At 42.4% G+C, this 15,452-nt stretch overlaps 2 protein-coding genes across 4 annotated transcripts in view; both read left to right on the top strand.

Moving 5' to 3' along the window:
* Positions 1–1,386, top strand: part of Trmt2b (tRNA methyltransferase 2 homolog B) — a 46,171-nt gene extending 44,785 nt beyond the window's left edge. For all 3 annotated transcript variants that reach the window (XM_040744373.1, XM_040744372.1, XM_040744371.1), the window contains one exon: positions 190–1,386. In XM_040744373.1, the coding sequence (XP_040600307.1) occupies positions 190–316 (127 nt within the window). In that variant the 3' untranslated portion in view covers positions 317–1,386. The remainder of the gene's footprint in view (positions 1–189) is intronic.
* Positions 277–15,452, top strand: part of Xkrx (XK related X-linked) — a 67,290-nt gene continuing 52,114 nt past the window's right edge. The window contains exon 1 of the mRNA XM_040744374.1: positions 277–403. The gene's annotated coding sequence lies outside the window, so the exon portion shown is untranslated. The remainder of the gene's footprint in view (positions 404–15,452) is intronic.

Raw genomic sequence — 15,452 nt, 5'->3', positions numbered from 1 at the left:
AGCTTACAATGGTTTTGTTGGGCCATAACCTCACTGTAAGTTGAGCATTTGTACTTGTGGGGAAGATGGATAATTACAACAATTACATGAACTAATGAGAGACACAAAGGACTTCGATTTTAAGCCACTGTGTTCCAGTAGTTGTTTGTCTCTGTTTCTGGGAACTGATATTATGGTCTATTTCTGCAGGCTGTGTTGTCCTCCAAACTCTGCTAAGAAGCTCCTCGGTGAACCATTTGTCCTGAGACAAGCTGTACCTGTGGATTTGTTTCCCCACACCCCACACTGTGAGCTGGTACTCCTCTTCACTCGATAACACTACTAGCAGACAGCTAAGGCTGAAGTTTCAGAGGCAGCCGGGTCTGCCATGTTGCTGCATTGGAGACCATGGATGGAGATCAGGGTAACCAGTCTTTGAATCCTCAGCAAGAAGAATATAGCTGGCCTCCTCGGAGGCAGATTGAACTATAGCTTGTCATATTCCTTTGGGATTATCCATATTTGTCTAGCTTTGAACACTCCCAACTTCTTGAACTTTTTACAAAGCAGAAGGGGGCTAGGGAGACGGCTAAGAGGATAAAGTGCTTATTGTATTTACACAAGTACCTGAGTTTGGAACTCCAACATTCATATACTAGTAACAGGTCATAGTGGACATAGCTGTTCTTCCAGTGCTAGGAAGTGGAGACAGGGGCATCCTGAGGGATTTCCTGACTACGCAATCTAGTTAGTAAGTGAGCTCCAGGTTCAGTGAAAGACCCTGTTTCAAAAAAAAAAAGGGAGTTGGAATGATATCGATCTCTGGCCTCTACAAAGTGTAATCACAGATATATGCATATACATACATACATACATCACACAACACACAAAGTAAAGTTATATAGTAATTACATGGTACGTGGGTTTTCCAGACTTTGACCCTTCTGGAGTGTCCTTTGATAATGTGGTTATGCCCAGGGTAGGAGAAATGGCTCAGCATTCACAAGCACATACTGGTCTTGTAGAAGAGCTAAGTAAGTTTGATTCCTAGTGTTCATGTCAGGATGCTCATACTGCCTGTAACTAGGTCCAGGGGATTTGATGCCTTCTTCTGACCTCCATGGACACTGTACTCATATGTACAAACCTACACTCACCCACATGCAAATACACATTAAAATATTTTTTAAATTTAAAAAGAAAATGTGGTTCTCTCTGGGAGCAATAACACCATTTATCTATGACTTGTAGAAGGAGAACTTGTCAGGAGAAATACCCAGAGAGGTTAAGAAACTCTCACAGTAGGAGCTGAATACTTACGATTGTGCTGAGTGTAATGGGGAAAGACAGCACCAGAAGCCTATAGTAATCCAGTATGTACTATAATAAAGTGGATATTGAAACTGACTATATTCACTCATCTCTAGTCCATGAACTTTTCAATTCTCTAGGAGTCGTCCTTGGGTAGTTATCTTATAATTTATGCTGTGTTTTGAATACTCTAATGGTCGGAAGACAAGGAAGTTAGCATGTGTAGCCAGACTTACAAAATAATAATCAGGTCAACAGGTAGTTAAGATTTTTCTCAGTACTAAATTCTCCTAAATCAGACTGCTTCTCAAAAGAAGATAGATGTTAAAGCTTATGTAAAGTGTTGTATATATATATTTATAAAGTGTTGTATATATATATTTTGAGGTAGGGTCTGTCTTAGTGTTCTTTTGCTTTGAAGAGACATTGTGAGCAAGGCAGATTTTATAAAAGAAAGCAATTAACGGGGGCTTGCTTACTGTTTCAGGGTTAGTCCATTATCATCACCCCCAAACAGTACTCCTCCTTTCTCTTCAGAAGAGGGCAGGCTTCCCATGTATGTCAGGAAGTCATGGCATATCAAGTTACAGTAAGACACCTCCTCTCCTATTAGGGCTGGATGAGGTAATCCAGTAAGAGGAAAGGGTTCCCAAAGCAGGCAACAGTCAGAGACAGCCCCTGCTCCCACTGTTAGGAGTCCCACAAGAAGACCGAGCCACACAATGTAACATATGTGCAGAGGGCCTAAGTCAGTCATATACAAGCTTTCTGGAGTTCAGTCTCTGTGAGCCCTTATGAGCTCTAGTTAGTTAATTCTATGGGTTTTCTTGTGGTGTCCTTGGCCCCTTTGGCTCCTATAATCCTTCCTCCCCCTGTTCCACAGGATTTCCCAAGGTCTGCCTAATGTTTGGCTGTGAGTCTCTGCGTCTGTTTCCAACAGTTGTTGGGCAAAGCCTCTCTGATGACAGTTGGGCTAGGCAAAGATCTGTGAGTACACGGAACACATTAGGAATCATTTCATTGACTTTTTTGTCAGTCATCTTTGGTTCTATCCTAGGTCTCTGGGATGTCCAGCCTCTGGGTTCTGAAGGCTACACCTCTTAACCCTTCCAAACAGTTCATCAACTGAGAACTAAGCATGCAAATAGGAACCTATGGGGGACATTGTCATTCATACCACCACAGGATATCATGTATTCCAGTTTGTCTTCCAACACACCATGCAGCCAAGAATGATCTGGAGCCTCTCAGTTCTGCTTCAGTTACATGTGTGTACAACCATACTCAATTTTTATGTCATGCTGGAAAATTGAACCCAGGACTTTGCCCATGCTAAGCAAACACTCTATCAATAGAGGTACATGTCCAGGCAGTTTTTGTTGGGGTTTTGAGTCAAGGTTTTGCTTAGCTCAGACTGGCCTCAAACTCCTTGTGTAGGTAAGGCTGATCTTTACTCCTCAAATTATATTAAATTAAATTATGGATATGTGCCACTACTCCCAGACAGTGTTTTGAATTGTTTTTGGAGAGATACAAGTTCAAGAACACAGCATATTATACATTGACAGTGCTAGAGTAGGAAGTATGTCACAGGTCTACGTAGGGAAGACACCAGAATAATCAGGAGGCAGATATAAGGGAAAGGTTTGGGCAGTGTTCTTCATTGGGTTTTCCTCAGGAAAGACAGGGAAGGGACAACAGTTTATTACTGACTAGTTTAAGCAGATTTGGCAGGCTTTTAGCTATAGGGGTAGTCTCTAGTTGTATGCTACCTGGCCCTGGGATGCTAAAAGTAAGAGACTATTTGTCGTCTTTCTGGGTATTCAGGGCAGTTACAGGAAGTATGATCTAAAATAGTGGGTTTTGTTTTTCTCCAGAGATGATGATGTTTAGATCTGGAAATGTACCTGAAGGCCCAAGCGTCAAAAACTTGTTCTTAGCCTGTGGCACCATTGGGAGGTAATGGAGCTTTTAGATGATAGAATCTAGAGCAGTGATTCTCACCCTTCCTAATGCTGTGACCCTTTAGAACAGTTCCGCATGTTGTGGTGACCCCCAACCATAACATTATTTTTGTTGCTACTTAACTAATATTGCTAGTTATGAATTATAATATAGATATGATATCTAATATGTGACACTTGTGAAAGGGTCATTCAACTCTAAAAGGTTTGTGACTCACAGCTTGAGAACCGCTGGTCTAATGGAAGGAAGTTAGGTCATTGAAAGGGATATTGGGATACAGCCCCTTTCCTCCACCTTCCTTTACTCCCTGGCTGTCATGAGGTGATACATCTTTTCTCCACCATATGTTCCCTTGTCCAGCCCAAAAGCAATGGGCTACATGATTGCAGACCAGAAATGGGAGCCAAAACAAACTTTCAAGCTGTTTTTAGAAATCAGGTTTTAGTGATGGAAAGCTGACTGATATATAGCCTTGACCTCAGGACTTGCTGTCTCTAAGAATCGACTAGCTCAGTGGGGGAGGTAGAGTCTTTCGCCAGAAGGCTATTCAAGATGTCAAGACAACATTGTACACAGAAATATACACACTGCACATGAGGATGGTAATACTCATCTTAACATTAGAAGGGAACTAGGTTTGGAGAATCATGCCTATGATTCCAGTACTTGAAAGACTAATGCAACAGACCAGTCTGGACTATATACAGATACATTGTTTTGGGGAAAGGCTCAGGGATCAGTAATCTTTTTTTTATTTTTTCAATGCACATATTTATTATACATCATGCCTTATTACATAAGTATGTTTTCTTTCAGTGTTTTTGTTCTTTGGGAGTGTTTTGCTCTTTGGGGTATTGCTTTTGGAGATTTCTTTAATAACTGTCTTTATGTAGTATACATGGTATCACTACATAAAGACATCTTCATTCAAAAATATATCTGTATGCTGATTATCTCTTCTCCCTGCAAAACCTTCCCACCCCATTCATGTTAGTCCCCTTTGATCACCTAGACAGTTTTTGATTCTACTTTTAGGTCATGTGTAATTATATGTATATTTTAAATCTATGAACTGCATATAAGAGAAAACATGGTATTTGTCTTTCTAACACTGGCTTAATCTGCTTAACATTCATTTGCCTGCAAACTGTAAAAGTATTCTTATTTATTGTTAAAAACATTCAGTTAACAATTTTTCTGGTTTTGGGCATCAGTTATTAATAGTCTTAACATGTACCCCCCATACATCTTGTGATTCTTATGTGCAGCTGAGGACCAGTGCTGTAGAGGTATGGCTTTACTTTTCCCGTGTTCTTTGGACCAGCAGCTTTGGCATCACTTGAGCCCGTTAGAAGCACAGACTTCATTCAGCTGATTTAGGTCCTCCGAGGCCGGCATCCAGAGGTCTGTGTTTCACCATCACTTGCAGGTGATGCTGATGCACGCTAGAGTTACAGAACCACTAACTCTCGGCCTTGCTTGCACAAATCCCTGAAGGACTGTTTATTACAGTCGTTTGTGTGTTTGTTTATATGTGTGTACATGAGTGTGGAGGTCAGAGGACACCTTGTGGGAGTTCCTTTTCTCCTTCCACCTTGTAGGTACCATCAATGGAACTCAGATCATCAAAGTCAGGGGCAAATACCATTACCCTCTGAGCTACCTTGCTTGCCCTAAAGACCTCTTAAAAGAGGCTCTTGGGCATAACATCTTCAGATATTTCTGTGTCATTCCTTATGAGTGTGACCCCGGCCCCATTATTTTCAAGGTTCCCAGACAGCTCTCCCATGTGTCTGTGGGGTGGGAATCCTTGTCTCAGGTTTTTGTCTCCAAGATGTGTAATGACTAAAAGCGCACATCGGGTTGCAGATATTTTTTCTCACCAGACCCGGCAGGACTTCTGAATAGTGCTTTGTAACCCTGTAAAGCATTGCTTTTTGCATGTCTTCCATAACTGTTTTGGTGGGTGTGCTGGTAAGTTTTGTTTTTGTCTGCTTGATACAAAGTAGAGGGATATGGGAAGAGGGACCTGCTATTGAAGAATTGCATTCACCAGATTGCCCTGTGAGTATGTCTGTGGCGTATTTTTTTAAAAAAGGATTTTATTTACTACATATACAGTGTTCTGCCTGCGTGTATGTCTGCATGCCAGAAGGGGGCACCAGATCTCATAACAGATGGTTGTGAGCCACCATGTGGTTGCTGGGAATTGAACTCAGGATCTCTGGAAGAACAGGCAGTGTTCTTAACCCCTGAGCCATCTGTCCAGCCCCGTGGTGTATTTTCTTGATTGATCTTTGTGGGTGGCTCAGCCCACTGTAGGTGGTGTCATCATGCAGGTGGTCCTAGCTTGTATAAGAAAGCAAAGTGTGCAAGCCTCGAGAGCAAGCCGGTAAGCAGCACTCATCTATGGTCTCTACTTCAGGCTCTCCCCTGGCTTCCTCCATCTGTAAGCTAAAATAAACTCCTCGCCAAGTTACTTCTGGTCTCGGCCTTTCTCTCAGCAGTAGAAGACAATCTAGGACAGTGGGTATGGGAGAAATGGGATTTCATACCATCAGTTGCTACTAATTCTAGACGAGCCATAAAATTAACCCTCATACATTCGTGGGAAAAGTGAGGTCACTTTAATCTTAAAATAGGACAACCGTTTTAAGGATTTTTTTTCCCTCAGTCTATTTCCTGTCTTTCAGAACTGGCTGCTTCTCATTCATCTCATTTTAAAGTTGCTGAAGGCAGGCGAGATAGCTCAGTAGATAAAGGTACTTGGTGCCAAGGCAGATAATCGATGAGTTCAATTCCCAGGACCCACATCGTGGAATAAGAGAACCGAGTCCAGCAAGTTGTTCTCTGAGCCTCACGCGCATGCCTCCTGAATACATAAGTGAATTTAATAAAAGAGGTCTATTTTAAAAATTAAAGTTGCTGAACTACCAAGTGCTAGTTTTGCCACGGCTTTTTTTGGTTGTTGCGGATGGAGACAGGGTCTTGCTGTGTATCCCTGGTGCCTCAGCTTCTCTGGTGTTGGAATTGCAGGTGTGAGGCACCACTGTCTGCTTTTGCTGTTGCTCTTGTGTCAGGTTTGGAGTTTTAGCCACCACAGTGGTTCCCGGGCTTATCTGCTTATCGAATCACTTGCAATGCTTGTGAATTACATTAAGTGTATGTGTGAGCTCATGCCACACCTTGCATGTGGAGGTCAGAGGACAAGTTGTAGAAGTCAGTTCTCCCCTTCCAACATGTGGGTCCTGGGATCGAACTCAGGAGGTCAGGTTTGGCAGCAAGCATCACCCACTGAGCCATCTTGATGGCCCTCCCGTGATGCTTTTAAAAACCCTTCTAGTTTGCTGTCGCTAGAAATGTAGAGGAATATGTTTGTGTCATTCCACAATGTCATAATTTATTGAATAAATTCACGGGGTTTAGCAGTTAAGATGACAATTTGTCCCAAAACCTACCTGCCTTGGAAACCTGGGTGAGGTGAATGCAAGTTCTTTTATTTCAGTCTTGTTCACTATCATGTCATTCAGCATTCAATAACTATACCAGTGTAGCTTGTACATGTGTATGGGTTACAAAATGAGTACAAGTTGAGGAGGCTGCCGCAGAATTCAAGAAGATGTAGAAGTGGGCTTAGAAAAAAATCTGTGTTGATAAGACAGTGAACCAACCAGTGCATGGAGGGAGCTGCTCAAGTCAAGTTTTGGAGCAAAACTACTGAGGTTAAAAGGCAGAACTAACTGGGTGGGGAGCAGGAAATGGTGGGTTGGGTATAGGCCCAGATGGGCAAACAGGTGGATGAGCAGACGGTTGAATGGGCTTCCTGAACAGTAAGGGACCAAGTCAAGTCAGGGAATCATTGGTCAGGGAATCACATACCAGGTATCAGATGATAGGGGTCATGCCCATAACTTACAGAGAACTCACAGTGGTGGCTTGTGTCTTTATTCCTAGCATTCAGGAGGCAAAGACAGACAGATATCTGTGAGTTCAAGGCAAGCCTGGTCTACAGATCAAGTTTCGGGGCAGCCGAATCTACACACAGAGAAACTCTGTCTCTGAAAAGCAAATATGTGTATACGGAGTCTCCTAAGGCACTGCACAGTTTGAAATGCCACTCTTTACTCTAAGGGGTCCCTTCGAGGGCAGCATAATGGCCAGGTCTCGACATATTTTATAGGACCTGAAGTGGAAGCTCTGATTTAATTGGTGTAGGGTATGGTCCAAATAACCGAATTATTTGATGTTTCATTTATGAGCCTAACCCTGAAGAGTTGTAATGTCTCTCCAACCCAGTATCTGAATTTTTAAAAGATCAGTGAAGTGATTCTGATGGGCAGCCACACTATGGTTAAGGCAACAGGTTTTTTTTTCTTCTCAAACTTCCAAGACTTGGACTCCACCCTGACTAATGAACTTCTCATAGTCCCTGTAAGTACTGTACACATGGAAGGTTACTGTGTGTGCCCAGCGCAGAGAAGCACAGGGTTGGAGGATTTAATGTGCTTCATTGTCTTCGGGCAGGAGGAGAGAATGGTTGTCATTTGTTGAGATTTAAGTCTTCTGACTCTTCACCCTTAAGATCAAATTACAGCTTATAACTCCTAGGATCATTAGTCATTTTTCTTAGGAAAATAATTCAGAATGGCTTGCCCACAAAATGCAGTCATGAACCTTTGGCAGCTCTTCTAGGATTCGCCAATTAGTCCAAATTCAAGAGGACACGTGAAATGGAATACATCTATTACTTCTGAGATGTAACACATTTTCCCTCAGCAGATCCTACTCCACTAACATATATATTTCCACATTGTAGTTTTCATGAATTTTTCTCATAGGAACCTAGCTGGATGACATTATCCACACCCAGCCACAAGCCACACAATAGAGGGGCATGTATTATAAAGAGACTCAAACCCATTTGTGGGGTGGGAGAGATGGCTCAGCAGTTAAAAACACTTGTTACTTTTGCAAAGGACCTGGGTTCAGTTCTGAGTGCTCACACGATGGCTCACAACCATCTGTAACTCTAGTTCCAGAGTATCTGACCCCCTCTTTTGACCTATGTGGGCACCAGGTATGCATGTCACACACATACATACATGCAAGCAAAACATTCATACACAAATTTTTGTTGTTTTGAGACAGGATTTCTCTGTGGAGCTTTGTAGACCAGGCTGGCCTCGAACTCAAAGATTTTTAAAAGTTCATTCTAATAATCTAATATTTCAAGGTGTTGGTTTGAGCCACTTGTTTGGGGAGTTTTTCAAGACAGGGTCTTGCTATATAATCCTGGCTGGCCTCAAACTGGCTATGGAAAACAGGCTGGCCTTGAACTTTCAGTGATCCTCCTGATTCTGGTTTCCAAGTGCTGGAATTACAGGTGAACACCATTGACTTTGGTGGCAATCACTGTTTGCATTTACTAATTGTCTTTAGTTGTAATCAAGCCAAGGAATGTTTGAGAGCAAGAGGGGCTGAGCTGAATTATGCTTAGCTGCTGAGTAGTCACCTCCCACTGGGCTGTAAGAACCCTAACATCCAGCAGTGTCTGAACTGTATCAGGAGCTTAAAGAGGCAGTTTGACATGCTGGCTAAAAGGAGCAGCCTTTTTCAGGCTGGCCTGGGCTTGAATCCTGTCTGCCATTAACATGCTCTGTGACTTGGAGAACTTACTTAATCTCTTCAACTCTGTTTCCTATCCCTCTCCCTGTTGCACGAGTTCTAATTGTTCTTAATAAAAACCCAGAGCCAGATATTGGAGTAAATGCTGAAAGATCAGAGAGACAAAGGAACAAGCCACAGCCAACTCTTACCTTGCTAACTTCTCAGTGATAAAGAGGCCGAGTTCCACTCTCCTCCCACCTTTTCTTCTCTCTGCCCAGCCATGTCAGTTCCTGTCTGTCTGTACAGATCTCCAGACCTCTATGGTTAAGTAGTGGCTAGCTCCATCCTCTGATCTTCATGCAAGCTTTGTTAGAGTACAAACAAGATATCACCATGTCTTCCTGCAGAATAAGGATAATGGTGTGATACACAGATATTGTGTCTCTATCACCAATGATGAGCTGGAAATGCATTTAATCTACCTGATCTACTCAACAGTAGCTCAGCAGCAATAGTACATAGTAGAGTAGCTTCTGTTTGCTTTTGTGAAGGCATGGATGACTGGGTAGTGCCCAGCATCACTAGAGAATATGGGACGACATATCTCTAGCCTAGGAAAAGACCTGAACTCAAAATCCAAAATAATTTTTCTGTCATATGTGTATCATTTGTGCCACCATAAAGCTGAGAAATCCTTAATTTCAACCATTGAAAGCTGGTACTTACTTTCAGGCAAACAAGACCATACATTACAGAGTACCTTCTCTGTTGCTGTTGGTATTTGTTTCTCAGTGTTTATGGTATACTTAAATATTATGCTCTGTAGTGAAAATTGAAAATATGGTTTGAAGAGAAATGAAGCAAAGAGATAGGGAAAGACCATCCTTCTCATTTTGTCACCTTCATAATATTACTTGCTAAAAATAACCCACTTGTCAAATCCCTTTGTACCATTGTAAGAAGTGCTAATGCTTATAAGACATGTGTTTTTGACACTAACCCTGGTGAGGCGTCTTGGATTCAGGACTTTGTTACAGATGGTGGCAGCTCCTTTTGGGCTCAACTGCTCAGCTCTATAAATTGTTCCCAACAGCCAAAGAGAAAACTTGTTTCTAAGATGGGGCAGGTTAAACACTATACTGTATCTGATCCTGGATTAGACACTAAGTGGAAAAGAGGCATTAGTGGAAAAGGCTGGTGAAATCCAAATACTTGGTTGCTTTGATCAGTGTACTGGAGGAAGATAAGATGTCATTGTTAGGGCAATCTAGGTTGAAAGGTCTATATCAATTCTTTGTGCTATATTTACAACCCTGGTAAATCTAAAGTCTCCTTCAGTGTACTGAGTTAACAAAACAAACCAGAACTGAAACAGCTGGATGTGGTGGCACACACCTATTATCCCAGCGCTGGAGAGACAAAAGAGGCCTAAATTCGAGGCCAACCTGCGCTACATAGAAAAACACCATCTTAACACCCCCCAAACACTCCAGTTTAATAAAACAAACATACTAAGCATTGACTGAAAGCTTAGAAAAACAAGGTACTGAAGCAGGTCTCCAGAAAGAGAAATTTACTCAACTTGATACCCAGATGTGTGATGGATAAAGACTAATTCTTGAGTGCCGCCTGTGACAAGGTAACAAGGTGGCTACCTTTGTAGCTAGCAGTGGCTTACAAATGAGAGCCTGCTGGCAGTTTACCAAAAAGGGGGGAGGGTGGTTTCCTTTCTTTCAGAATAAGTGAGTACATTTCAAAACATTTTGGTAGCTTGACATAACAGACACCCAAATGTGTGTAAATTCTTGTCTTGGAATTGTCTGGTTGGCTTGGGGTCCAGAATGAATTTCTCAGTGTGACATTCAGTTCTCTAAACCCTGAATTAAATTATATTCAGAGTTTACTACTATTTGAGCTAAAGAGCAGGTGTATTCAAACCTCATATAATAAGAATGAAAATTTTCCTTAAAAACAAGCAAACATTAGACTAGGGGTTTAGCTCCATTAGTAAGAGGGTCTGCCTAGCATACAGGAAGCCTTTCATTCCATCGGCATAAAGCAGACAAGGTTGTACATGCTATTAATTCCAGCACTTGGGAAGTAGAGGCAGGAGAGTTAAAAGTTCAAGGTTATCCTTGTCAACACAGAGAGTCTGAGGCAAACCCCATATCTTAGTTAGGGTCCCTATTACTACGATAAAACACCATGACCAAAAGCAAGTTGGGGAGGAAAGGGTTTATTTGGCTTACACCTCCATATTGTTTGTTCATCATTGAAGGAAGTCAGGATAGGAACTCAAGCAGGGTAGGAAACTGGAGGTAGGAGCTGATGCCGAAGCTGTGGAGGGGTGCTGCTTACTGGCTTGTTCCCCATGGTTTGTACAGCCTGCTTTCTTATAGAACCCAGGACCACAATCTCAGGGATGGTCCCACCCACAGTGTGCTGGGCCCTCCCACATCAATCACCAATTAAGAAAATGCCCTACAGACTGGCCTACAACTCAGTTTTATGGAAGTATTTTCTTAATCGAGGTTTCCTCCTCTCAGATGACTTTAACTTGTGTCAAGTTGCCATAAAACTAGCCAGGAATCACCCCTCTTCCCCCAGTGTGTGGGAGCCTAGCATGCTCTTTATCTCAGCTAGAGACAGAAGGATAAGTTCTAGGCCAGTCTGGGCTGAGTAGTGAGACTGTCTCCAAAACAAACGGCAAGAAAGCATGTTGTGGGAACTGTCATGGGCTCTTAACAGAATTACAGTGCTCATTCCTTTCTCAAGCTCTTTAGACATGTACTCTTACATGTATGCTTTACTTAGCTGAAGTCAGCATGCTTTTTCCATCATCTGTTGTTTTCACTTGACATCATTTCACATTCTGATTTCTGTCCCCACAGTGCACATCATTGTGTGCTTAATAACTGGGTAGCATTCCATTGTGCAATATAGCATACAAGTTCTTAGGGCTGGGCTTGCTTTCATGAGCAGATCCAAAAGCCTGCTGTCTCTTAGCACTAGAGGTTTATTTTAGTTCCCGGAAGTGGCAACTAGCATGAGCGTGGGATCCCGTGGGATTCTTGAGTCACCAGCACACAGCACAGTCTGCTTTGTTAACATTGCTCTGCCTACCACTCCACAGCAGAGCCTTCCCAGGCTTCCTGGACCTGAGTTGGACTCCTTCTGAGCGCAGAGGCAGTAGTATAAACCTGACCCAGACCTGATATTAACATAACAACGGCAGGAAATACCTGCTGCTTCCTCCCTAGCCTGGGATCACAGTGCCACTGGTGTCCCCCACAGAGTCTGAAGTGAGAGAAATGCCAAGAGGAGTGAGGGTAGGTTATTCCAGCCGAAGGAATAAGATAGAGGGTATGGATGCCGTGACCATAACTCTAGGTCCATTTGTGAAAATGGGATGGGCTGAAAGGATGATTCCAAGTCTCAAGAGGTTGAGTGATAGCTTTCAGTCTTCATACCTCTTTCTGGCAGAAATCCCCATATTTGGTCTTCTGATAAAGCTAAAGGACTTGTGGGGTTGGGTAGTAAAACAGCGAACCTGGGTTTGACTCCTAACCTAGATGTGGCCACTGCCATCTTCTGGACAAGAACAATAGTTGGTGTGCAGGATTTTCCTGAGAGAAAGTGATGTCTGTTACATCTCATTATCATGTCATTCCAGCAGCAAATGCCTGAAGAAGTGATTTGTTACTTTAGCCTAAATTATCACTGCTCTTTCCTTGTTTTTTTTTTTTTTCAGACAAGGGCTCATGTAGCTCAGGCTGATTATAAGCATACACTATCATTCCCAGTTTTGTGTGGTGCTGGGGATCAAGAATCACATGCATAATTTGTGGGGACGAGAGCAAAGGGATGTCCTTACATATCTATCCACAGTAAATTCTATAGTTCCAAAGCAAAGATCTGCCTCGGAAGAACTAATGGATAGGTACCCGAGCTATGTGGAGTTTGAATTGTGGGCCAAGGCTCTGTATTGCTTAAAGTATGTCTGTCACAATGTGACAGTTGATCATCATTGTTAACTTGACAGATTTAGAATCTCCATGGAAACTCCTGTGGATGTGTCTGTGAGGTTGTTTCCACAGAAAGAAGGGGCCCCAAATGTGTGCAGCAGCACCACAGTGGAGTGGGTGGTCCTGGGGAAGAGCTGTGAAAGTGAGCTGAACCCCAGCACTTCTTTCTGCTTCCTGACTCTGAATGCAGTGTCACCAGGTGCCACATGCTCTGTCGCCATAGCTAGAGCCACTTGAGATACTGCGCCTCTCTCTCCCTTCACAGTGGACTTTATTTACCCTCAAACTGCGGGTTGTTTTGCTCGGGTATTTTGTCACAGCAATGGGAAAAGTAGCAAGCACACTGGAGTCTAGGTTCGAAAAGTCCTAGAGGAAGGCCAAGATGTTGATAAATAAAGAGGAGCTCCAAGGCAACCATTTGCCTTGAACAAAATTTGCACTCTTGATTCAACAAAGTGCCCTTTTCTTTGTCCTTGGGCCTCCTCGCTGCTACACTCCTTTGGTGGAGTCAAGATTCTCAAAGAAGAGAATGTGGGAGGTAGTGATGGTGACTGCCTTGGCTTCTCTAAGCTAGCTCTTCATCCTTTAGATCTAAGATACCAGCCTGTAGGTTGTTCACTGTGAGAAAGGAGACACATTTTAAAGTAAAGACTTTAATTCTTAAAAGTGTAAGCTAATGGTCTAACCAAACTGTCCACTAACAAATACTAGCCAGAGTTTAATGAGCTACTTAAGATGTGCTGGGCACTATGTTAAACGTTTTATATGGATCAGTGGCTTCAAACTGGCTTGGGAGAAGGGTTATTGTTATTTCTCTTTTGGGGGCAGTTACTGTTATTTCTGATTTTACTGGAAGTTCCAAGTCATCTAGCTTGATTGGGGGGAGGAGTTGAGAAATGTCTTAACATTCTGTAGAAACAAAATTAAGCTCCACTCCAGTACATACGCATATACATACAATGCTACTCTTTAAAACTTTTGTGATTGATAGATTGCTTTTTAGAAGGCTGGTGTCAAAGGACCAGAATCAGCACAGGACACCCCAAGACCAAGTTCTCAGTACAAAGGAGATTCATTTGCCACAGAGGGTAGGGATAAGAGACAAAGACAGGAAACAGGACAAGGGAGTAAGGAAAAGGAACAAGAAGGGTGGGAGAGGGATATTTGCCCTGGAGGGACAAAGGACTGCCCCTGGATAGAGAGACAGACGTGGCCCACAAGCAAATGACAGTTTATAAAGGGAAAAGGGAAGGAACCCCTCTTAGGATGAGTTGGTTTGTTTTAATTGAGCATTTTAATTAGGGTATCCAAAGGGGGACTTTTGATTGCTGGACTTCAATCCTTTGATAGCTGGACCTTGGTGGTCAGCCTCAGGAGGACGTAGTGGCCAAATAAAGAAATAGACCTTGGTGGCTAGCTTTAGGAATGTTCTCTGTGGATTAGCAAGGAGGAAGGAAGGGAAAGGTCTGCCAGTCACGTTTGCCTTGTTTGGACCTGCTAGAATCCTTCACATTGAGATGACTCAGCAGGTAATTGTGTTTGCTGCTAACCGTGACAAGTTGAATTTAACCTCCAGAACCCATATAGTTAAAGGAGGGAACTGACGCCTGCCAGTTGTCCTATGGCTTCCACATGCATTGGTAGCAATGTTCCTTAAATAAGCAAAGAAATGTAAAAATAAACAAATAAAAAATAAATAAATAAAAGCAAGGTCTATTAAAAACTTGCTGAACAAAACCTGCATGAAATGGTATGAACCTGCAACCCCAGTATGAAAGAGGGTCATGAGATTAAGACCAGTGTACACACACACATGCACACCCAGCTTTAGCTTCTATTTAGAAAAAAAATTGTTTTCTCTCAGAAGCACATTCATTGCACAAAGAGAAGTGTGACAGTGTATGTAATTCAGGATTTTTTTCTTTTTTTGGAAAAGGTCTCTTATATCCCAGGATAACCTTGGACTTGCTCTATGGTGGGTCCACCTGTCTCTACCTCCTAAATTCTGGCATTATAGATGTATACTACCATGTCCCATTTGTGTGGCACTGGAAATAGAACCCAGGGTTCAATGTGCTAAGCAAGCACTCTACCTACTATGTTTCATTCCCAGTTGGAATTCAGCTTTGTTAGCATGTCTTTAACCTTAATTCTCTTCCTTGCTCATATTCATAGCTCTACTTACTATGCCTTTCTCTGTTGGTCAAGAAAATATTCCTGTCCAATAAACACATGCTGTGAAGAAAAATGTGTGTGGACGATCAATTCTTTTTTAAAAGCATGGTTTTATTGGCTGGACATGGTGACAAGTCTCAGTGGTCCTCCTGTCTGCCCCTTAAACTTTGGGGATTATAGCTGCATGCATGTTCACAGTCTAATTTTTTTTAACATAAGAGTGAAGAGTGTTTTTTTACTGCCATGTGCAAGGGTCGTTCACCTGTACAAAATGGCAACGACCCCAAAAAGAGCATGCAGGATTCTTTTTAAGCACATCTAGGAGAATTTTAGGGACAGTTAGTCATCTTAAACATTATTTGTTAAGTGAGCAGCAGTTATATTAGCATA

This window comes from Mesocricetus auratus, unplaced genomic scaffold (assembly GCF_017639785.1).
Source record: "Mesocricetus auratus isolate SY011 unplaced genomic scaffold, BCM_Maur_2.0 Super-Scaffold_100003, whole genome shotgun sequence".
NCBI classification, from domain to species: domain Eukaryota; kingdom Metazoa; phylum Chordata; class Mammalia; order Rodentia; family Cricetidae; genus Mesocricetus; species Mesocricetus auratus.
This window is presented reverse-complemented; position numbering and strand designations above follow the sequence as displayed.